The 25,688-nt window shown below is 36.4% G+C and overlaps 2 protein-coding genes across 2 annotated transcripts in view; one reads left to right on the top strand and one right to left on the bottom strand.

Moving 5' to 3' along the window:
• The window catches only part of LOC137389556 (uncharacterized), a 386,829-nt gene that overhangs the window by 43,069 nt on the left and 318,072 nt on the right, over positions 1-25,688 (bottom strand). The gene's annotated exons all lie outside the window — the stretch shown is intronic.
• On the top strand, positions 10,916-14,664 carry LOC137392136 (uncharacterized). Its single transcript, XM_068078766.1, has 7 exons — positions 10,916-11,177; positions 11,416-11,669; positions 11,950-12,128; positions 12,469-12,672; positions 12,951-13,816; positions 14,072-14,334; positions 14,448-14,664. Exons 1-7 carry the CDS (start codon positions 10,916-10,918, stop codon positions 14,625-14,627), a joined length of 2,208 nt encoding a protein of 735 aa, XP_067934867.1. The 3' UTR covers positions 14,628-14,664.

Genomic DNA, 25,688 nt, shown 5'->3' with positions numbered 1-25,688 from the left:
ATAGTAAACCATCGACCATAGATATAGTAAACCATCGACCATAGATATAGTAAACCATAAACCATAGATATAGTAAACCATCGACCATAGATATAGTAAACCATAAACCATAGATATAGTAAACCATAAACCATAGATATAGTAAACCATCGACCATAGATATAGTAAACCATCGACCATAGATATAGTAAACCATAAACCATAGATATAGTAAACCATAAACCATAGATATAGTAAACCATAAACCATAGATATAGTAAACCATCGACCATAGATATAGTAAACCATAAACCATAGATATAGTAAACCATAAACCATAGATATAGTAAACCATAAACCATAGATATAGTAAACCATAAACCATAGATATAGTAAGGGTTTAGCATATCTATGCTTTTTACAGAGCACAGAAAACAAAACAAACAACGAGAAAAGTGCCCACACAGTAGCTGAACTAGAGCCACTCACATAAGAAGGTTCTGTTGAGTGAAGGAGTCTAAGTAACCGTAAGGTGAAAACATAGCATTTCATTGATTCAAACAAACATTATATTGATTTTTGAAGCGATTGCAATATTCAAATATTGCAATCGCTTCAAATCAGGTCTCAAGCAACACATCCTTGATTCACTTGAATAGTGATTGTGTACTTTTTACCATCTAAATAAATCAACTAACTGGTAACCAGTGCCCAGCGCCATGACTAGCTACCCTAATGAGCATGTGGGTCCTCATCGCACCAATTATTTTCTGTTTCTCGCTGCCATGTAATTTTTTTCAATGAAATAAAACAAACAAACATTATATTTACCTGTGATTGTCTATCACCAAGACACACTCAACACTCCCTTGCGCATCAAATATTTTGATATCGCTATAGTACGGATTTGGCCTCCTAATCTGCAAATGGTATATGCTAAATGTAGAGTGTACCATTAACAGCACAAAGTAGTGACATAACACCTGACTACTCCGCATCATGTCACTGCGTATATACTTTTCAATAGTGAACTCTAGTGAAGGCATACGACAGTGTTGAATCACTAGAAATTGTCACCAATGTTGATTTTTTCAAAAGGCCATCAATCCGAATCTACAATTATACTCGTGATACAATATCTATTATATAATACTAATCATATAAAATATATATACTATATCTACTATTATAGGTAATAGGTTAGTAGTTCCAACTCACATACAACTGTTTAGTATGGAGTGCCGGTTCAAGGATCTTAGATTCTGATATCATAAGTATAACAGATATAAGTTTATAACAATATAAGTTCTCATGTAGTAGATTTGTCTACATAAACAACTGCATAAACTAGATGCTCTTTTTGACCCTCTGTCGAATTGTCAACATTAGAAACACTTTATTGTAGTCTGTGTACCCGAATTAGTGTATTGTAGGAGTTGTCCTGTCATGTGTTGTTGGTGAAGATGACTCCATCGACTACTACTCAGACATCAAAGATGTAGTTGCGTCAAAAAAGTCAATTAGGACCCATAAAAGGCTAAAACATCAGCTACAATTTGATGCCATTTTTGTCTTTGTAGACCAACCCTGTCCAGAGATATATGCGTTTGAATGAGGCCCTCTTTTAAAAAGCTCACGTTCCAGCGGGTGCCTATTTCGTGACGTCACAAGCAAGGTATCTGAAACGAAACCACGAGCAATAAATTTGAGGTCGATTCGTTAGCATATCATGCGTGCGAAATTTTTATATAGGCCATAATAAATGTTATCACTCATAAAACGCGCTGTCTGTGATCTCGAAGATTCTCCTAATTAGAGAATTCATTCTCAACGCGTTTTAACAATTACTAAGTTATACATAGTTTTAAAATGGCTTCAAGTTCGAGCGACCGCTACTCAGAGTTATCTGAGCAACTTTTAGTAAAATATTAGAGTAGACAGCCTATGGCCAAAGCTGACAGGCGTCAGCAGCGTTTTGCTGCAGAAGACAGAATGGAGGTAAATTAACTTAGAGTCTTCTATACTTTATTAAATGTAATATTTTTTATAGTCATAAATACATATACTAATTAATAAAATGATAATTCTTTGCTATCTCCAATCATCGTTTCATAGCTTATCTGCCGTTTTACCTAGCTATAATATTTTTTTCGAATTTTCTTTGGTAAATTAGAGTCATGATTACAAATTATTTTCACTCGTAGGAAGTGGGTAAAATTGATTGATCATTGCAAATCTTTAATTTTCAGAACCAAAGCTTCGAATCGTTGGCTTGGCATACTTGTGCCTTTATTAAATGTTTATTCGTTTTTAAAATTACACTCGCCATCTATTTAACTCCCAATTTGGAAGCTGTCAATAGATACGCTTTAGAATGACATATCTATGAATGACATATTTATTGCATCTACTTTGTTTACATTTACTTGTTTTACTGATTACAGAATGTTTATGTCGTCCCACCAGCCGAAGAAGCTTTGTCAGTGTGGAAACTGCCATAAAGGAGAAAGCGAGACTTGAATGCGTGCTGGATGATGTTTTGTTTGAGATTGTTGGAGTAGATGAATTTGTCTTATTGTATCAGCTAATACTATGTGAGTGGCCACGACTTGATGAATATTTTTAATAAAAGCTTTATGCCGAGATGAAAATATTTTTGCTTGTAAAAATTATATAATAAAATAATATTGTTGAAGATAATGCAAAACATGATTTGCAGAATATTGTAGTGAATCGGATATGGTATATGGGTGTCCGCAGAACTGGAGAATGTGAGTTCAAATCCAGCTTGCAGCAGACTTCTCATCCTTAAAACTGTATCCCTGTCTATATTCTTTTCAAAGAAATGGCTTGCTTATCTCACTTATTTAGTATTCGGTAAGAATAGTACTAGTAAGAAACTAGTACGTAGGCAATAGGTAATAGGCGACATAATGTGGGTGGGGCTTATGGGAGGCTGTATATCGTTTGTATGGGTAGCTGCAGAACTGTGCTGATACAAAGACCGCGTTCTACATAAGTGACTTGACAGAATTACCGTAGACCGGTAGAATTGGTAGTCGGTACCCAAATGTTTACACAACATTTGGAGAAAGTGAGTAGAACAAATTATCAATTTTCGTTATTTGAGGCCTTTGAAACATTCATAATAATGCATCTGTAGCAGGATTTAAAATTTTATTCTAGCCAACATGAGCAAATACAAAATAAGATATATGCCAATAGAGCCGCGTAAGACTAGACTTTTATCGCAAATACCCGATGTGAATACGAGAGATAGAGACAGGTTTCCAAACGCGTGACATCATTTTGGGCAAGTCTGGGCACGTTTTGGTGGCCTGAGCGTTTTTACGGCGATCAGATTTTTTCGGTTTTAATCTTCAAATATATTGGCAATACGATCGCGTAACACAACAAACAACATATCAACTGATAGAGAAAAAAAATGCTTTCTTTTAAGATCAACTTAAATTTGACGCAACTACATCTTTAACAAAATCTTTTTCACAAAAACATACAATTTATGTATTTGCCTACAATTGTGAACCTTTAGTTTAACTACAAGAACCAACCAATCGCATACTTTCACGAACAAATGACAATAAGAAGAATAGGATTCCCTTGCCTAGAATCTACGCTAATTTAACTCCATACATATACTATGTTTGTAGTTTTTGAAATAGTCAGGCATTATAAATCACTAAAAATAATTATATACCGAATTATTCATAAACCACACTTACTAGTGATACATCTCATTTTGAGTAATATTAAATATACATGTATATCAAAATGAATGGCAAGCAGTAAAACTATTTAAAATGATACCTGTTCCAGCAAACGCCCTCTCCGATTGGCTGACTTGGATTTGTTTGCATCTTCTTGCGACTGAAAAAGGAGAATAAATTATGACACAAAGTCCGTGTAAACAAACTCATTCCAAGCTTTTCAGCATAAAATACAGGTAGTTGCCTCCTCGTGTCAAGCACTATAAGTGTTGCTTACCATAAATTAACAAGCAATGACCTAATACCCATGATATAAGTTCAACAGGCAGAACTTATATCATGGCCAACAAAGTTTATGTGTATGAATAAGACAAATACTATATTAACCTATAGATTTGTAAAGATTTCCACATGAAACTACAGGAATTTAGAGAAAAAGTTAGTTTAGTACGCTGTTATGCACTTGTTAGTCATAATACATTGTATTACCCACAGATGACAGGATTGTCATGCCTAAATTATTCAGTTCCATCAAATTTAAGCTGCAAGGTTGAAGATTAGCAAAGTATATTCCTCTCATTAAAATCTTATCAAATATTATAATTGATACAATAATAATAATAATATAAACAGCCATTTAAACTAATTAGAAATGATATAAGAAATGGAAACCTTTGAATACACCTCAAAGTTAGATGCATTACGTCAGGTTTCAATTTGACACTATTGCAAAACTTCATAAGTTTAAAGGCAAGTTTTATCTCCTAAAGTTTATAACTGTTAGAGATAAAACTTGCATTACGCTGATCACTTTGGACTGTAGTGTGAGCATTTCTTTAAAAACAACATTCTAGTGATTAAAATCATGGATATCTCAGGAATAATGATTGGCTTAAAGAAATATCCTCGAGGTGTCAATGTATCCTCAATTTAAATAATAAATATGCCCACGTCCAAACCAAGCTTCATGTGAATAGCACAAGCAACACATAAAATACTAATATACAGTACTAGGTGAGTATCAATTACTAATATGGTTTTTTGTATCTTTTTATCCGCATGCTAAACAGAATAGCGTAAGGGCGTTATTAAAAGACTATTATATTATGGTCTACGGATGTAGTTTTACAAGTGGCAGGAGACATACAGTAAAACTTCAGATTTTTACTGTAATCCTTTCCAAAAGGCTGTTTAAAAAGTGATTTGTTCAAAATCCAGTTATTTAAATTGAAAACTACATTCCCAATATAACCAATGTGAAATAATTTTAAACCATTACAAATCTAGAAAATAGCTTTTTCAAACAATTTTTATGATTTAAACTATATAAACTGTACGCATGTAATAAGAAAGCTGGTCATATGTGAAATACAATGATCATCTCATGAAAATATATTAATAGACTAGAACAGATTGTGGAATGTACCATACTGCTGTATCTGTAGCCGGTCATACCTCACCCTCGTTTACTCAAAGTCTTGTCAACTATTTACCATAAATAAAAAATATAAAAACAGACTGCCATTTATTTCAAGAAAAAATTTCCTATATTAGATCATAAACAATACATCAACATTCCCTTCATTTCGTTTTTAGCAATTTTTATATAAACTACAAAGTAGTGAAAGCTCGCCTATGCTCAGGTTGCAGATATAACACATTCAATGAAGGAGTGTGTGACATAAAACAGCACAACAGAAACGTTACATTTCAACCAATCGTAACATCAAAACAATTAAAGTAGCAACATAATCCATGCTATGGTAAGAGGTAACATAATAATCAGAAAAATCGTAGGAATGTTAATAAAGGATATAGTTAAACATTGTATCAAAGATTGTGCGTCTAAAATGGCCCATCTAAAAAATGTTTTTTCGACACGAATCACAATTACAACTGCTCACAATAGAGGTTGAATACTAAAGGTATTCAGGTTCACTCAGCTTTTGGTTCGATCCAAATGGTGACATTTTTGTCAAAGTTTAAGGTGTGAAGGATCTCAAATTTTCTGGTGGAAATCCGATTTGGATGATATCAGAAACGTTTGAAAGTCAAGGTATAATTGTACTTTACTAATATCTCATTAGCTGCACTGTGTGCTCAAATGTATACGAGACAACTAAAGTTTTACCAAATATATTATAAGCAATTTTGGTTCCAGATTACATGTTGCAGTCCGCTTCCAAGACGTGTAAAAGGTTCACCTTATTCTAGTTCTGAACTGGAACATTATTTAGCTAATGCATTTAAACTATGAAATTTTGACAGTGATGCATGTTGAATGCCTTACACCATTTAATATCAAGAGAAGATAATTGCTAGATTAAACTTTTTATCAGATACTCACCAGAGAACTAGAATCCAAGACATTTTCAAAAAACTTTGACAAGGTTCTCTAACTTCTGCATCTGTAATCTTTAGAGAGCTTACATCAAGTGTATGTAGCATTAGTAGTTCTTTGAAGATGAAATTTTCAACCTAAAAAAGTCATAAGTTACCAAACCTATGATAGCAATCTGAGACATCTTATGACATAACAAAAATTATCATAACTTGTAAAGAAGCCATGTACAATCATTCTTGTCATACCTAAATGGCTCTGAAAAGTCTATTAAAAAATTATGGCATTGGCAAGAATAGGCAGTCAGTAAGCAGAAAAATGTTAGTTATTTGGCAGGGTTGCCTCGGCAAAAACCAAGCGGTTTAAACCAGCCAAAAAAACCTGTTTGCAAACTAATATTTCATTTAGTGGGTTCAAGCCAACATATTTGGATTGTCAGAATTCAGTTCATCAAGTTTTTGTGTTTTGAAAAAAAGCAGTGCCTTAAATTTCCAACATGCCTCGCAAAGAAAGAATCCCATTTGGCAGTTTTTCACTCGAACAGCAGAATGCAAAGGTTTGAAGGCAAAGTGTAATAGTTGCGTTGTCGTAATGCAAGATCACGCAGGTAAGCTTAAAGCACACGTAGCAAATGTCAAGCTGCTTTTCACTACCACACAACTAATCACTGGGAATCAGCATGATTAAGCATATTTGTGTGCTTTACCCTGGGTGAATCCCAAGTTTTCATTGCATATTCCAGCAACACCCTACACGAGAAGAGGTATGCTACATACTTTACTTTGGGGGAGCTTGAAATAGTATAAGATCTATCAATCCAAACATCCTAGTTGCTTTTTAACACACTGTTTCAATATGCAGATCCCATTTAATATCTCTACCAATATTCACACCTTAATACTTTGTTTTATTGTTTCCCTGTTTATTGTTTTTGCTATTGCAAGCATATTTTGTCCAAACGCTGAAACAAGTAATTTTACAGGATTTAACTGCATCTCACATTTATCTGCCCTGTATTAATGTCATCCTGAAATTTTATGCAGTCCCGGTTTGACTTAACATCACATTAAAGAAAGACATCATCGGCATAAAGCCTGATTTTTTTATGCTTAATCCTATTAACTATGTGATTTATGTATAGGATAAACAACGCTGCACATAGAAAGAAGCTTGATGAACTCCAAATGTAACTAGCAACATTTCTGAAAGTCAACCATTCACCACAACCTTTTGGACAGATAATATTGTACACACAGCTAAAGCTTAGGATTTATGTCGTATTGAGATTGTCGCTCAAATATTAATTTGTCTTGATCTATTATATAAAACGATTTGAGAATTCTAAGATAGCGGTATGTACAGTTGTTTCGTTGTCTCGAGACTGCTGCAGGCCATTTAGAAAAGTCACAATTTGAGTGTGCAAAAACCCTTTTCTAAAGCCGTGTTGGTTGACATTTTGTTAATATACATTAACAATAGGCGATTGCATAAATTTGTCGCCAGACTATTCTCCTTTTGTTTGAATAAAATACAGGATGATACTACTTTAAATTTTTACAACTAAAAGTTTTATTAAATAGGATGTAGAGCAGCCCAGTTCAAGATATTCCCCCGATATTCCCCTTTGCGTAATACTCGACTTCATTTACTTACACAAATAGCCCCCTTTTGTTTAATGAGGTTTGCAACAAATCTAATTTTATTGCCAGTTCCAAAATAAATACCATTAAATTTTCAATCACAGAAGGTTAGTAAAAGTATGAGGTTTGCGAAGAACTAAATAAAAAGGCAGTCAAAGCGTACAATTTAGACGAAAGGTTGAAGGCGTGTTAACCGTGACCTTAGTCGAGAACAGCAAAAAGAAAGTGCTTACGGGTGTCGCGAAGAAATGATAGCGATTTGCAATTAGAACTGTTCGCTAAAATAGACTTAAAACGAAATCTAGAGTAGTACGTACATATTTTGATAAAATATGTACGTACTACTCTAGATTTGGTTTCAAGTCTATTTTATCGGACAGATTTAGTCCATTTAACCCGTAAATATTATGAATTGGAATTTTCTATCGGAAAGAAGCGCCAGGCATACCGTTTTACTACTTCTTTCGCGCATTGCTGTTATTGGACCGTGTGGTTGAAAGAACTTTGGCGGGTAAATATGCACGTGCGTTTTAGCACGCCTTATGTTTTGTGGGTGTATTTGCTGCCACTTAGTGCCGTAAAGCCAACATGGCCACCATTGCAGCAAACGATGAATTTGAAACATCAGTCTTTAAGGATTTTTTAGCTCTAAACGAGCATCTGAGGACCCATGAAGTGGATAATAGAGTAAAGTTTATCAAGCATTGTGGTAATAGTGTTAGCTTTACCAAAGCCTTGACAGAAAAAGGTGAGTCTTATCTTGGAGTCTGTAGCAGCAATGATATACAGCCCCGTATAGCTGTATATCATTGGTAGCAGGGCTGTAGCAAAGACTTGGAGTTTCACTGAGAGTAAGCAATCATTGAATAAGCAATCACATCCATCCACTCATATGATTTTTGTGAGGAATCACATAGGCATGTGTAGTACTAGTATTAATTATATAACTAGGGTAACTAAGAGTATTATGTTTGGTCCAGTGCAGCCTCATTCCAAATCCATACACAAGCAGTCAATTCGGCCTATACCATCCATGTGTGGTTTTGTTTTTAGTTTAGTTTGGTTTAGTTTACACAACAAAGGGACATTTTATAGTTGCTCTACCACCCTTAGTTCGACTAATGGAGTGAGATACCGGGTTTAATTATCAACCTACCACCTCCTCCCCACCGGAATTCACCATATGGGCCAAATTAGGGTGGTAGAAAAACCATATAGGTTCCTAGTGATGAACAGTTTCTGAGTAAAGTGAATTAATAATCATCTACATTGTCAATGTGATGTGATTTTGATTATCATGGAAATCATTAAGGTTTTATAATTACTTTAGAAATCATACATAAAAGGCTCAAGTTTGACCACAATCTGCCATACAAAACTCTAGGATACATGACATTGCAGTGTCAGCATGGTCCTGACAATCATCTATCTGCCAAGAGAAAGTATCAAGCCAAGATAGCAGTAAGTTTCTGTTTTCACAATATGGTCACACACAACTCATTGATGCCTTCTAGCTTAATGTAGCTTAATAACTTCATTCAGATTCAAAATTTGAATTCAGCCACTATATCAGCGCAATTTTATGTTGTTATTACATAATTGTATCATTATTTTACATGATCTGTTTAGGAAGAGGATAACAAAGACCACCCACCTCACATTAAGAGAAGAGTATTGATTCAAGATACTTACAAGCTTGACTGTAAAGCCCAAGTAGCAATCGAAAGACGCCTGGTCTTTGATCAATTTAAGGTGAATAGAATGGCATTTTGATTAAAATATAATATATTAGGTATAACTTGTAGCACGCAGGAGAATCCACTAGTAGACACATCTTATAGCTTATCCTATTAGTGGCGAGTGTTTGGAGGTTTGGGTTTTTCCTTAGACAATTAAACAGACTTGGGTGATGATTGTCTTACCAACTGTTCATGAGATTGGCAAATCTTTAGGGTTTTATTGCACATTCTTCATTGTTTGTTTAAAGCTTCCAAAAGTAAGTAAACACTTCAAAAGGCACGCTGGAGAACTGATTGCTAATATTTGCAACGGAAGAGAAGAATTTATTCTGTCAATACCTAGTCTTTCTCAACACAATGAACACTTCCAAGGCAAGGTAAGTCTCTAATAGTTCAGTGAGTTGTTCTATGCTGTTATCCTTAAGAAATAACTGCACGGAAACAAGCATTAATGTTAGGGTCATACCAACCCACCGTCCTGTCCCAACCCGCCCAGTTTGGCCTTCAAATTAAGGATACTAATCCTTGAGAGAATGAAGAGAAAGAATAAAAATGGTTTATTATATCTTCTATGACAATGTGACACAACTTTTCATATATGTTATAGAGGTATGAAGATAAGGAGGTATAGCAAACCTTTTTGCATAGCTTTTGTCATTGCCCTACAATTAGTCCTCTAACCAAACCAACCTAAACTAACCACACCCCTCCAGCCTCCCTCAATTTAAATCTTAATAGTTAGGCTACCTATACCCCAACCTCCAACTCAGTCAATATAGAGTGTCATATTAGATTATTTGTTGTTGCATGTTATTTTTGATTGAAACAATCGCCTGAAATTCTTTCCTGAATTATTTTGTCTAGGATTCCATTGGTCGCCAGCCACTCGATGAGCGAGTCACAAAGAAGCTAAGGGATCTTGTCATTAATCAAGGCATTGTAACCGTTAAGGCAGTAAGAGAGCACTTGATTGACTATGTTCAGACCAGCATCCATAGCCGTGAAACTGCTCCACAACAATCACACTCAAGGTTTTATCCGACCAACAAGATTATTAAAAACTATATAGACTCAACACTTAGATCAGCATTGTAAGTTATATTGCTACCAACGACTTGACCTACAATAATTACTTATTCCAACTCTGAATATTTCCGTTTGTTTACACATCAACTCTTTTTACAATAAAATTTGCACCAAAATTGACAATGTAGAATAAAAGCCAAATAGTTGTACATGTATATTGTAGATGTCTGTCTTTTGAATTAACACTACGATGTGTCACCCTAAAGTCATGACATGCCTAACATTTTTATCTATTGATTTAATGTATTTATATTATTCTGCAGGCATTCTCAGAATGATCAAGACAAGGTAGATCACTTCTTGAACCTCCAGAAAGAAGATCTACACACCTTCCGGAAGCTCACCAATGAAACCAGCGACGACTTTCTTCTGGTGCATCAGACAAAACAGCAGCAATATTTAATGGAGCTTTATGGAAATGAGTTGTGCTTGCTTGATGCAACAAACAAAACAACAAAATATTCCCTACCCTTGTTCTTTGTTGTTGTGAAAACGAATACTCTCTACCAGATTGTAGCTAGTTTCCTGGTTTCAACTGAGTCCCAGCACGCAATCACCGAAGCACTCCATATCATCAAGCAGTGGAATCCCAAGTGGAACCCAGACACATGGATGACTGATTACTGCCAGGCTGAGATGTCTTCAATATCGGTGCTTTTTCCAGGTAAAAATGTTAGATTTGGAGCTGCATGATTAAAACTGTTTGGGGCTTTCAACTAGATTCAATCAATGATATATCATTGATATAATCCATCTTTATGCAGCTTCTTGAGGTTTTTTATGAACATATCATATGCTATGCTAATCTTACAATCAGAGTGTGTGACACATGCATACTACTCCTCATACATCCTCTTGCTACACTATTGACATGTAGTCATATTCACTAATTTTTTTTATAGAGAGCAAAGTTCTATTGTGCTGGTTCCATCGAGAGCAGGCTTGGAATCGCTTCCTGGTAAAAAAAGAAAATGGAGTGTCCAAAGATGATGCTTTTAAACTAAAAATTTTCTATCTCAGACCACTGGCTGCTAGTCCTGATGTTGATACGTATCTCCAAAGAAAACAAAAATTAATTAGCTCTGATATATGGCAAACCCACACGAAAGTATCCAGCTACTTTAGTGATGTATGGCTTACTGAAGATATTCCTGAGGTGAGAAAACATAGGTTTCTTTGGCCTTCACTGATGAGGGCCATTTGTACTTGTGTCTTCAGCCTTCATGGTCATGGCTGAAGACTTAGAAGTTCCATGTTCCATTAGCCCGGTCAGGCCCACAATTTCTGGCTACATATTTATCTTTGTAATAGTTATAGGGACTGTTTTAATCCATGCTCATCATAACATAAACATCATCATGTGACATCATAACAAGGAATGCATCCACAAGTGTACCACCAGTTGAAGTTGAATTTTATTGAACTGAATATTTTAGAAATGGGTGCAATGTTACAGAAGATACCGTTTCTTAAACGATATTGATACCAATAATGGTATTGAAAGTATAAACAACGCTGTCAAAAGAGCACTGGATGTAGGACCTAACAACCGACGCCAGACCTTGCTCAACATGATAAAGAAGCTCTTTCGATTTCATTCTTCTCACTACAAAAAGTATGGTTCAGTATAAATTATACCTGTGTTATAAAACAGTGGCATCAATCAGCAGAGAAACAAATAATGATATCCAGTGCACACCATACATGTCCATTGTACATGGTATTTTTTGCTGTATGAAATTGTTTTGTATATTGCCTTACCATCACCTTAGACCCAAATCACCAGCTCATGTTAATGATAATCTCATTTGCCTTTGTTTGAAGAAGAATGCAATTGAATACAAGAAGCATTGTGCTCATCATCAGCACTAATCTGGTGCTATATAATCTGGTGCTTATGTACTCTACATTGTAAGAGAAACTTTGCTCCATTGACAATAAATGATATATTTTAGGTACGAGCGTGAAAATTTCCAGCTATCGCACCGGAGCAGAAGGTATAATAAATTAGTTCCAAAATGTCTACAAGAGCGGCCTCATTCTATGATAAAACATGTGATGGCACGCTTGAAAGATGCTAAAGGTCTGGTTGGCACTGAGATGGCATATACCATTGAGCTTGAGAAAAACCCACAATGCTCTTGTGAGGACTTTTATAGGCAAGTAGTGTACCACTTATTAATCTATAGCTTCATTGTGACGCATTAATTTGTATGTTGCTTCCAGCTAACAAGTGGTGGAAAACCTAGACATAATCGAATATGGTGTCCTATGGCTTTTTCTACTAATCATGAGTAAACATACAGCACTAACAGGATAATCATTGGTGCACTTAATAAAACACCTGACACAAGCGATATGTGAATGGATTCTCATGCAAAAAACCACCTAACCATGAGATGACTGGGATGTTTATACTAATGATTTGTTTTTATAGACATCACTACCCATGCAAACACCTCCTAAGTAAATGGATCAATAGTCATGGGGAGCTGCAACTACCCGAAATTTACAGCAACCAGTGGTGGACAATGGACACTAATATATTGGATTCGGTTACCCATAACCCTGCTGAACCGGAAGATATGCTACCCCCCAACCATACAGATAGTGATCTTCCTGAGAGACAAATGGAGGAGACTACAAGTGATGCAATCCCTTCAATGCCATTACCTAAAGTCCTTGATACAATCAGGACTTGTTTAGATAACCTCAGGTCATTGACGTATAACATTACTGATGATAACACTGCTGACAAACTTCTTCTTACATTAAAACAAGCTCAATCAGAAGTATACGCAACGCTGCCAAAAAAGAATTTTCTCCCTGTTTTTCCGTGCAGGAAAAGAAAGATTCTTAGCTCCTCATATGTTATGTTATCCAAGAAAAAATCAACATGGAAATCTTATAAGTTCGCTGGAAGAGTTGGTAGGAAGGCAGATGAGAGGGTCACAACCCTTGACCAGTGTAATCCTGCAGAAACTGAGGCAGATGAACAAGTCAGCATTCCTATGAACATAGACATCCTAGATGCAAGTTATTGTTTAACCAGTGACGAAATTGATGCTGGCCTGCAACTTATCACCCGTCAATGGCCAGATGTCATTACGCAAAGCACTCTGCTCTCACAACAGAAGACAATGTTTCCAAAAAGTGATCTTGATGGCAAGCTATGCCAAGTGGTTCACATAAAGGAGGCTGGCCATTGGATTGCTTGTACCAACATTGGCGGAGATGGAACCCTCAGGGTGTTTGACAGTCTGGGTCTCAAACTTAAGTTGCCCACTATCAAAATCCTTGCTAGTAAGTAAATCCAAATCATAATTTATGACAGCTGACAGCTCACTGGGTGCAAATAGTAACAGAAGCATGAAACAAACAGTCATTTTTAAAACAATAGATTGATCCATGGCATATGGGAAGATTTTACTCAGCATGAAATTAAGCATTGATAGCCTAAGCATAGCTTTCTAGGAAAATACCCGCCCCCAGGAGAGCCATGTCCAGGCTAGAGCATTGCGAACATTGATAGCTATTGTTTGTTGTATTTGTGAATAGGTCTCATGAAGACACCTGGCAGGACTTTCAAAGTAAGGTCTGAGGCTGTCCAGAGGCAAGGGGATAGTACCTCATGTGGTGTATTTAGTTTAGCCTACCTTGTGGAGCTTCTCCATGGTGCATCCCCTGCAGAGTGCAGCTTTGATGTGATTCATATGAGAAGTCATATATTCAAATGCGTTAGCTCTGGAGAGTGGACATCATTTCCAAAAACAGACGGTAGTAATAAGAGAACTACAGCTCCATCAAATTACAGTTACCAGGTAACACTATTGATAGCATACCTGTTGTTGTGTTTTTACTCAATCTCATCTTAGCTTAAACTGATGTTAGCTTCTAGAATGTCAATTAATTTTTTTTTCTCAACTGGTTGTAGGTTTACTGCACCTGTCGCCAACCTTATAGTAAAAAGGACGGCGATATGATCGAATGTCATCACTGCAAGGAATGGTACCACAGTAGTTGCCATGCCGTCCCAGCATCAGCATTCTGCCCTGTGACTGGTGACATCTACCAGTATAACTGTGTGAAATGCAGGCAAACCCATTTAGTTTGAATAATTTTACTCATAAATACAGTCAAACATGGATAACTCGGCCACGGATATTTCGAACACATTGTTAACTAGAACAGATTCTTTGGTCCATTCATAAACAATGATAAATTGTTTGAGATAACTCGAACTTAACATCATTAACTCGAACGGTTTTTTTGCCGAAGGAACAAACTGTGGTTGATATTTATGTAAATTCCTTCGGATTAAAACAAACTTTTGTTTGTTTCAATCCGAAGGAATTTACATTAGTCGCGGAGCTACGACTACTCTGCCTTCTTAGCGAGTAAAGCGCTCCATATATGTATATTGTGTACATACATTTCCCCCGTACCATATAATGGAACCGATTAGGAAATCGTATAAAACCTGATTAATGGGGTCGCTAACACGTCGGCTAAGTTACGACCAAACTAAAAACGTAACAGAGTATTAGCAATAAAAATTTTATAAAGATCGACACAACATGCAAAATGCACATTGTAAGATTGATTATATGCGGATATATAAGGATTAAACACCTTGTCACAGACTACACTCGATAGGTTTTTTAAATGAAACAACTGATCAGATGTAAAGCATGCGATTTTGGATTGGTTGTAAATGTTTACTCGTGTGAAGTTTTAAAAATTATCCGAAAATTTAGATATTTTTCTATCAGCTGAGATTTGTTTGTAGTTTCAGGTGATGTGACTGCCAGGATGTTTTAAGATTAAAATTGGCAAAATTGATCTCTGTTTAAACGCTCAGAAGAAAAAAGATGGGTCTTATTCTCTGAGTGTTTTAACGGCGATCAAGTTTTGCCAATTTTAATCTGAAAACCTCATGGCATTACATCACCTAAAACAACAAACAAATCTCAAGTGACAAAAAAATATCTATAATTCCTGATGAAAATTTTCCAAACTTCACATGAGAGGCTCTATAACTTGCAACAAGCAATCTATGATTTTGCTTTATACATAGTTTGTATATGTACATGCATCTTCTGTTAAATACATGGACTTGTGACAGTGCTCTGATAACTTGAACGCTCTGATAACTCGAACACTTTCGCTCGGTCCCGTGAAGTTCGAGTTATCCATGTTTGACTGTACTTCCTCAATCGTTTAGGGCATTCCTATTACATCATATTGTTTATTCTGTGTGCTATGTATACTACCTCTTGTTCAATGTTTTCAAGCCAGTAACCTGCGTCTCAGACTCACATATGTGTATACACTAATATCATCTTTTTTGAAAGTGATACCTAACTAATAGTTTTGTCCCAAGTGGTACTAATGATGCTATTGATGGTGCCGATAATTCCTGCATTGTACTGATGTGTTTTGAATTTCTGAATAGCTTCCGTAAAGCCTATGGGGGTTATGAGTTATGCATCTTATTAGAATAACTAAGTAACTAACTGACCTGGATTTTGTCAATTTTTAATTGTATCTCATCCAATTTCAGAGCTCAATACAACATAGAATTCAACCATTATCAATCACCATCATCATGATAATACAACTACCAAAAAACCTTATAATACTGTATGCCTGTACCTTGATTGAAGAACCAGAGCCGCATAGTTTCACAGAATCCCGCGACCAACAGAAGCATATATAGGAGCTTGCTCGATTCCAAACAAACAGGCCACACCTACTATTTTCATATAAGTTATAATGGAAAAGCTGCAACATTAATCAACAAAAACTTCTCCCATTGGCAGTAGCTTTAAAATTGATTGTTGTATTATACACCATTTAAAAGAGGACAAAATTCCCTGCAAGAAACTACAAATAATATTTTTGACAAAAGTAAAGTAAATGGAAAAAAGTGAGATATTGAGAGCGAGGTAAGAATATTCCATTATAGATCAGCATGTCGATCGGGTTTGTTTGGAAACAAGCGTTTTGTTTCCGGTGTTGAATGCGGGACTCTGTGAAAAACCATACACTAATGTAGTAGCCACGTGCAATTGTTGTGTTACAAGCTTTAGCAAATCACGATCAAGCGCACAATTGATCTAAAACTGGTATGCCTAGCGCATCCTTCCGATAGAAAACTCCTTATGAATTACTGATCGAATGTCTTTTATGTTAGGCACTTTATCTAAATTATTCAATCTCATGTAGCTAATGAGGTGCATAAATTTTAAGCAGTTTTGGTATACGAACTGGCTGGTGTTGAAGAATTTAATTAGGTAGTATATTTGTCACGTTTGAAGTAAGTTGAATTAAATAGATTCCAATTTGGTAGACACATTTTATTTATAAATAGCTCATTTTTTATTTCGCCTTGAAACATTAACGCCCAACGTTAAAGATTATGTTTGCGTATTTTATGCTAACGATAAAGCACTCACCGTGAACTCCTGATCACAAGAGGCCGTCAGCTTGGTCTCCAGTCACTATATAGCGATGGGGGGTCACGTGTCTCCTAGACGTCTAAGCCGTAGCCAAATAGCCGTCTAAGCCGTAGCTTCCAGTAGCTATAACTTCTAGTAGTCTATTTAGCCTGTGGTTCTTTATTCCTGAACGTGTTACAGTATGAATATATAACATGCCCTTTTTTTCAAGACTACACCGCTTAATCTAAAATCCAAATACGAACTCTAATTCCAATACACTCAAATTTACCCAAGTGCAACCACTATTAGCAGAACAAAAAATCTCTCAATAGGAGCGTTAAATTCAATGAAGCAGGGTTATCAAGCCAAGCAGGTTAGCTAATCACAAAAGCTTCAAATCATAGTTACCGTTTCGAAGATGAGATAAATATCTCTCTACTCACCCAATATTCTGTTTACTTACTCGTCTTTCCTTCAGTCATCAGTTATCACAAATTTAACAGTTTTAATCGCACCCCAATCCATCTCAATCTACCTCATCTCCATTTAGCAAATCACCTTCCTCCATACTGGCAGCATCCCCATACCAATCGGCCTTCTCATGTTCCTCCTCCATTGCCACCAGGTTATCTGAAACTTTTGGCTCAGAACCAGCAAGCTGGTCATCATTGCCACTCTGAACTTTTGGCTCAGAACCAGCAAGCTGGTCGTCGTTGCCACTATGAACTTTTGGCTCAGAACCAGCAAGCTGGTCGTCATTGCCACTCTTTTCGGAGCTTTCAGGTTGGACCTCCTCTTTGGGTTCCTCAACCTTACTCTCCTCACAACTAGCATCTCTGCTAGGGACTACTCTCACAACGGAGGTTTCAGGTTGGATCTCCTTTTTGGATTCCTCAACCTTACTCTCCTTTCTAGTAGTCGTTACGGAACTCGCGCTCCTTGCACCCCTCTTCTGAGCCCTCTTTTGCTTTACAGCAGCCAAGTGCAACAGAGCCTCTCTATACTCCTTCTCACTCTCAATCTCCTCCAACTCTCTCTCGTCCTTCTCTATAGCAGACAATGCGCGCTTGTACTGCTCCTCTACTTGTCTCCTCCTATGCAAGAGCATAGCTTTCCTCTGCTCGATGGCTGCCTCGGTCGAAACAGACTCCGACTCCATCTCTTCTACAAAACTATCCATCTTAGCAACAAAGGGTAAACTTGAACTAGGCTTTTTCAACTTAGAATCCGGTCCCCTATTGTTACTCTCCTCTACCCTACGCTTAATACCCGCTGCAATATCTCTATAGGAAGACCCACCAAGAGTACATCCTTCAAGTCCATGGTCTAACTTCCCACAAAATCTACACAATGTCTTCTTGCAATCTACCGCAAAATGTCCTTGACCTTTACAATTATAACAAATAAATCCAGGAAACTGAGCAGCATAGTGGTCTCTAAAGCTTTTGCAGACAACACACTTACTGTTACCTGGCTTACCGTACACTTCTTTCTTACCTTCGCTCTCGTTCTTACCCGACTCACTCCCCTTCTGCTTACTAAACACTGTGTTACCTTCTGAATCCCTCGTCACCTTCACACCTCCACCCCTGCCTCTACCTGCACGGCCGCTCTCGGCACCACCACCTCCCGGCGAATCGCCAGCACTCTTCATAAGTGATAGAGAAGTAAGATTGGTCTGATATCAATCTGAAACTATAAACAAGGTCATTTATAATATTCCATACCATATTTCTTAGGTGGTTTACTAACTCGACCTGAGCTAGTGACAACAGGTTCTCTACCAAGAGGCACAAATTTACTTCTAGAATTTCTTCTAGGCAAATCATTACTATTTCCTGGAACGAGTCTATTCTCAACAACAGAGGTTTCCTCCTCATGTTCACTGATGCCAGGAGTTTCCTAAACGTGCTCAGCCACACCAGGAGTTTCCTCCCCTTGTTCAAGGATCTCTAAATCAGGGATCATGTTCTCCTGACTTTCAGATAAACCGTTGGCATTTTTTACTATTTCAGAGTTGCCCTCTTTTGAGGAGTAGCTATCCAAGGAAAGACAATTTTCCTCAGAAGAGTCAGACGATGTGTTCTCGTCATCAGAATTCAACAAAAACAAATGTTTTCTATTTCTGCGTTTTTCACTCATGCCTACATTGACCCAGTAACTTTCAGGGGATTTATCCTTTCTCAAAACTATACCTCTTAAACCTACATCAGTAGTAGCTTTTACATAAACCATTTGACCAGGTTTTAACTCGTCTAACTTTGAAACTCTATACTTTTTATCCCACCGTTTCTTAATTTTCTTTTTACGTCTAATTTCATTTTTTTCAAACAGTTCATAGTCTACATCACTTTTATATGGGAAGCCCAAGTTTGATCTAATAGCTCGACCAAAAATCAGATCACTTGGCGTATATCCTGAAGCCAAAGGTGTAGTCCTATATGCAGACAAAGCCACATCTTTATCTCGGCTTTTCTCCCATAATCCTTTAACAATTTTTACGGCGCTTTCTGCTAAACCATTAGAACAAGGATACCGGGGGCTACTAGTAGTTAGAATAAAGCCCATTTTCTCTCCAAAGTTTCTAAATTCTTTACTAGCATAACAAGTTCCATTATCAGACCTGATAACGTTGGGTATACCAAATCGAGAAAACAGATACTTGAGTACTCGAATTATCTCTCTTGCAGTTTGAGATTCTATATGCAGACATTCTATCCACTTCGAATAATAGTCTATAGCTATCAGATAATATTCGTTATCAAACACAAGTATATCCGAACCTATCACCTCCCATGGTTTAGAAGGCATTTCTGCTTCATACATGGGCTGGTGTTTAACTTGACCATGCATAATGCAAACATTACATCTACTTATATAATCTGCAATCTCCTTACTATAACCAGGCCACCAAAAATGACGCTGAGCTCATCTGCGACATTCCCTTATGCCTTGATGACCTTCATGACAAATTTCCAAATACTGCAGTCTTAATGATTTGGGAATATACATCCTAGAGTCATATAACAATATATTATTATAAATACCTAATCTCTCTCTAGATCCATATAAACCTATCAGTTATTTACTAGAACCATCCATTTCAGATGGCCAACCAGAGTATAAATACTCTATACACTTGAGAGCATCTGAATCTTTACTAACCTCTTCTCTTAGTTTCTCTTTAACGTCCCCATATGCAGAAGAGGAAACTATCGAGTTAACATAAGCTTCTACCTTATTACAAACAGCTTTACTTACCTCATCACAAACAGCACCACTGTTCGGACGGCTAAGCAAATCAGCAATGAACATATCTTTCCCAGGAGTGTGGAAAATATCATAATCATATCTCATTAGTCTTACCTTGAAACGTTGTAATCTTACAGGTAGTTTAGACAAATCCTTTTTACCTAAAATCGCAATTAAAGGCTTATGGTCCGTCTCTATTTCAAATTTTCTACCAACTAAATAGTAATCAAACTTCTCACATGCCCATGTCGTAGCTAAAGCTTCCTTTTCGACCATGGCATATCTACCTTCAATTTCAGTCATTTTTCTAGAAGCGTATTCTACAGGTTGCCACGCACCTTCCTCGTTATACCGCAGCAAAACTGCACCTAGTGCATTTTTACTAGCATCAGCAGAAACTCTGTTTAGCATTTATCTCGAAAGTACATAATACTGGACTATTAGAAATTTCTTTCTTAACAGTTTCAAAAGCTTCTTGTTGGTCAGGACCCCAATATCATTCCGATTTACTACCCGTTACACTATAAATCGCAGTACATAAACCAGCTAACCTTTTATTAAACTTCATCAAATAATTAACCATTCCAGTAAATCTCCTGGCCTCCTTTTTGCTCCTCGGAGGCTTCATTTCAACTATAGCTTTTATTTTACCTGGGTCTGGTTTAATACCAGCACTGCAAAGTAAATGTCCTAAAAACTTCACCTCGGTACATCCAAATTCACATTTTTATTTCCTCAAAGTCATTCCAGACTTCTCAATTCTATTTAAAACTTTATGTAAACGTTGCCAATGTTCGGTTACAGTTTTACCGTAAACTAAAATGTCGTCCATCAAACATACAATTCCGTCTAAGCCTTTCAATATCTTTTCCATTTCCCTCTGAAAAAATTCAGGTGCTGAAGATATCCCAAAAGGCATTCTCTTAAAACAAAATCTACCCCATGGGGTTACAAAAGTTGTCAATTCTTTGCATTTCTTATCAAGTCTAACTTGACAAAATCCAGAGTTAGCATCAAGTTTGGAAAACATAACTCCTTTTGCCAATTTACTCAACATGTCTGATATCCTAGGTAAAGGATATAGTTCCCTTCTAACACATTTATTCAAATTGGTCAAATCTACACACATTCTAATCTTACCACCTTGTTTTGGAGCAATGGTAAGACCAGAACACCAATCAGTTGCTTTTTCTATAGGTTCTATAACCTTACTTTCCAACATTTTATCAATTTCTTTTTTAGCTTTCTCACGCAAGCCTGCTGCAATAGGCCTAGGCGCGTACAATCTAACGGGTTCAGCATCCCTATTTATGTCAATACTAAAAATACCAGGCATTGTTCCTAGTCCCTCGAATGTCTTAGGAAATTCCTTCAAAGGGTCAAATTCATTAGCACACAAAGCATTAATAACTGCTAACAAATTCAACTTCTTAATCTCGAGCATACCTAAAAGATTTCTTCTAGAACCTTTAAGTATGTAAACAGAAGTATCAATAGCTCTGTAAGTACTTTTAATAGCTACATCAGCTACTCCTAAAACATTCAATCTATTTCCATCAGCTCCATTCAAAATTTGCTCGGGTTCTTTTAAATTCAAACCAAGCTTTCTACTAGCTTTCTCAGTCATAGTGGACACATCAGCTCCTGTGTCAAAAGTAAATTCCATATCCTTACCATTTACAGATAAATTTCTGACAAATTTTTTGTCTAGTCAGCTGCTATTACTAGACTCAGAAAACCTTACTCTGGGAGTAGGACTTCTTCTACCTTCACTACTTCCACTACTTTCGTACCTATCTCTCCTTTGACTCCTACGTACCTTGCAGTCCTTAATTGTGTGCCCTTTGGTAGCACAAAAAAGCATCTTACCTCTGGACAAAATCTGATTTCATGTTCTCTCACCCCACAACCATAGCATTTATCTGCCCCTGGAGATGGATACCGTCTAGAATTTTTGCTAGATCTATCATCATATCTCCTCGGGGAATACCTGTCTCTACTTCTCCTACGCCATTCAAGTGGTCTCTCTCTAACAGAATCCCTAGATGAACTACTATAGTCTCTAGAGCTTCTAACTTTACTATAGTCTTTATCGTATTTACTTGACTTCCTATCCTTACCATACCCTCTAGATTTATATTTGTCTCTAGAAGATACTCTATTCATTTCTTTCTCATTATCCGAATCAGAGTCAAATTTAAATTGACTATCTTTGCCCTCTGATTTGTTTTCTACTGCATCTACTTCCAATTTCACATTAAAAATTGCCTGCTTTAACAGTTTCCATAGCTCTTTCTGAATCTCTAGCTATTTTTTTAGCTCTCAAGATACCTGAAAACTTAGTCCAATTCAAGTCATTTTGTTGCATCAGCTGGGATCGAAGAGAAGATTCTCTCAACCCATTAACTGCAATAGCTAAAGCAAATTCTTTTCTCAAAGCATCATGTTCAGTTCCAAAAGTCATTTTTCTACTTAAATCTTCAATTCGTAATAAATAGTCATTTTCATTTTCTCCTATAGCCTGACTAGCGGTTACAAATTTCATTGTTTTAACATAAACAGTTTCTTCAGATTCATAAACAGTTTTCAAAAGTTCCATGGCTCCCTCGTATGTAGAAGCTGCACTTTTTTGATCAAAACCTAAAGATGTCAAAGCTGCTCTGCCTGCCTTCCCCACGGCATTCAATAAAGATACTAATTTCATTCTACCTCTAAATACATCAACAGTTTCTTCCTCGACATCTATTGTAACTTTTTCTTCACCTAATCTCAGTGTGATCATTTCAACGCTTAGATCAAACTCATTTAACCAATTTTTCCATGATCCACCAACATCGTCGCTATTAATTACTAGTTTCGGAAAGTCATTAAAGTTCAAATTTCTAGCCATATTCAGAAATAGCTTAAACTTACCTCCGAACACCCTTCGGAACTTCTATAACAATGTAATCACCACTCACCTTGTATAGTGTCTCCCACTTATCACAGAAAATTCTCCACGGAAATCACTAACCACTGTATCACCACTATCGATGGCCGATATCACCAGTTATTCACTACTACACCACAATATAATAACGTATCACCGATCACAATTCTCCCCGAACAATCCTGCCTACGACGCCATGTTATATTGCTGGGGGAGCAATAAAGCACTCACCGTGAACTCCTGATCACAAGAGGCCGTCAGCTTGGTCTCCAGTCACTATATAGCGATGGGGGGTCACGTGTCTCCTAGACGTCTAAGCCGTAGCCTAATAGCCGTCTAAGCCGTAGCTTCCAGTAGCTATAACTTCTAGTAGTCTATTTAGCCTGTGGTTCTTTATTCCTGAACGTGTTACAGTATGAATATATAACAACGATTTTCTACTTATTAAGCTTATGTTGACTGTAAGTTAAGGTTAATTTTTCTCCTTTTGGTGCATCAACTACTCAAACTGGACGCTAAAGCAACATTTTTAAAACTACATTGTTATAAGGTCGTTCACGACTTGTGTTTTTCAAGGCCGTTCAATGTTATTTCACCGTCATTTTGCTTGTCACTAATTTTTCAATTACTATAGAACATGCACATATCTGATTGATTAATCAACCGCCTAAATGTTAAATCTGATATGAGACAATATTATATGCATCAATTGAATTCACATTATCCATATCACATGCTTATGTTTGCTGTAGTCAAAAACAGCAAATTTTAATACCCCAAAATTTGCGAGCTTGCTGTTGCTTTATTTAAAAATAGTGCCATCACATTTTTGAGGTCTGCTTAAACATACAAACCACCAACTGAACCATAATTATCTACCTCAACCATCAAGAAAAATGAGCCATTGTGGCAAAGATGTTACATTTGTGTTGTTTTCTCGAGTACTCCTAAGCTTCCTTGTATCTATTATCTTGATTAAATTATTTTTTTGACCAGGTAATATAGGTTTAACAATAACAATTATTCTGTGTAACATTGTAGATTGTTGTAATTTAATTAAAGACTAGATTGTCTCAGCAGTGTAAAGAGCTAAAGCTTATCTTACAAAGCATGAAAGTATGATTAAAAAATTAAATTTTGAAAGAATTATCTAAATCAAAGTATACCTAGCTGTATAAGAGAATTATAAAAGCAAAATAATAGACTACAGTTCTATAACAGTGTCATCAGAGTGAACTATAATTTATTCTTAAAGCACATCAATTACATAAGTACTTTTATCATTTATTTCAGTACATCAAAGTCTTGGCTTTCGAATGAGCCTATATTCAATGCAAAAAGAATAATAGAACTATGAAAAACAAGGTGTCCAAAGTATGTCCTGCAATTAAAAAACACTTGATTGTGGTTCCCACAATGTGATGTCATAATTATCATTTAGCCTTAGATCGCCGATCTTTTTCGCTGCCATTGAAGCTGCGCTTTTCTGTGACAATCTGTGCTCTTAAACCTGGAGAGCGCTAATAATAAACTAGGGTTCTAGATAATCAACAATGCTCGGGGATCATGCTAGCGCCTGACCAATACAAACACGTGTTCTGAGTTAGATTTCGGGTAATTGTTAGAGTTTACTTTCTTCATCCTTTCGCTCATTTAAACATTTATAGTAATTATCATCACATCGTTTTATATGATAGCATTGTTTGTCCCATACAGAAATGATTAATAACTTGATTAATAACTAATTAGTAATTAAATATCAAAAAGAAAAAAAAAGAAAATATTTATACTGTATTATATTCAAATAAATTACAGTATATGGAAAATAGAAAACAGGTGTATTGGACAGTTAAATTAATCACTTTGTGTATGCTACTAGCTTATAGACAGATTAAGTTATTTACAGTAGGCTTCTCTATTTTGAACAATCCCGGAGTGCAGTGAGTCAACCCCAACGATTGATTTAATTCAATTGACTTTTACAATAAAATTAAACAAAAACAGAAATGACTACTAACAACGTACCTTGTTGTTAACTACCCATGGTGGTAAAGGTAATGAAATCACATCGAATAAATTGTGACCTGCAGGGGTTTGGTCTTAGGACTATATGTAGATTGCAGTTTTGCGAGATCATGCGATGCTTGAAATTAATTAGCCTCAGTGGTGCCCCTCAACATCACAATAAAAGGTGAGGGCTAGGTCATAATATCATGGGAAAAATATATTATGGTGCTTGGAATCTGAGTTAATTATCTTAAACTAATCTGTACATGGAGAGCTAATGACACTGATTCCTATGTCATCTCCATTGGTTCTCTGGAGTTGTCCTACCTTCGCCTGCCACTAGCGTCATTATCGTCGTTGATAATTATAAGTGGTAAGCGATAAAAATAAGCGGTAAGAGCACGCAACACCGAATATGAAAATTTTTGACGTCACAGTTTTCGAGCCTATACCATTGAACGTTTCTGCGGTAGGGCTCTTGGGAAATCTTATAAAGACCAACTAATGTCTGTCTCACCATGTCAAACAATGGCTCATTTGAAAG

Source organism: Watersipora subatra, chromosome 3, assembly GCF_963576615.1.
Source record: "Watersipora subatra chromosome 3, tzWatSuba1.1, whole genome shotgun sequence".
Lineage (NCBI taxonomy): Eukaryota > Metazoa > Bryozoa > Gymnolaemata > Cheilostomatida > Watersiporidae > Watersipora > Watersipora subatra.
The sequence above is the reverse complement of the archived record's forward strand: the minus strand, read 5'-3'. Positions and strand labels throughout refer to the sequence as shown.

Excerpts from the sequence above, each read along its gene's own strand:
- LOC137392136 (XM_068078766.1), top strand. The coding sequence starts at position 10,916 with ATGGAGCTTTATGGAAATGAGTTGTGCTTGCTTGATGCAACAAACAAA. Across the intron at positions 11,670-11,949 it reads TTACTGAAGATATTCCTGAG|AAATGGGTGCAATGTTACAG; the intron begins GTGAGAAAACAT and ends TGAATATTTTAG. Across the intron at positions 13,817-14,071 it reads CACTATCAAAATCCTTGCTA|GTCTCATGAAGACACCTGGC; the intron begins GTAAGTAAATCC and ends ATTTGTGAATAG.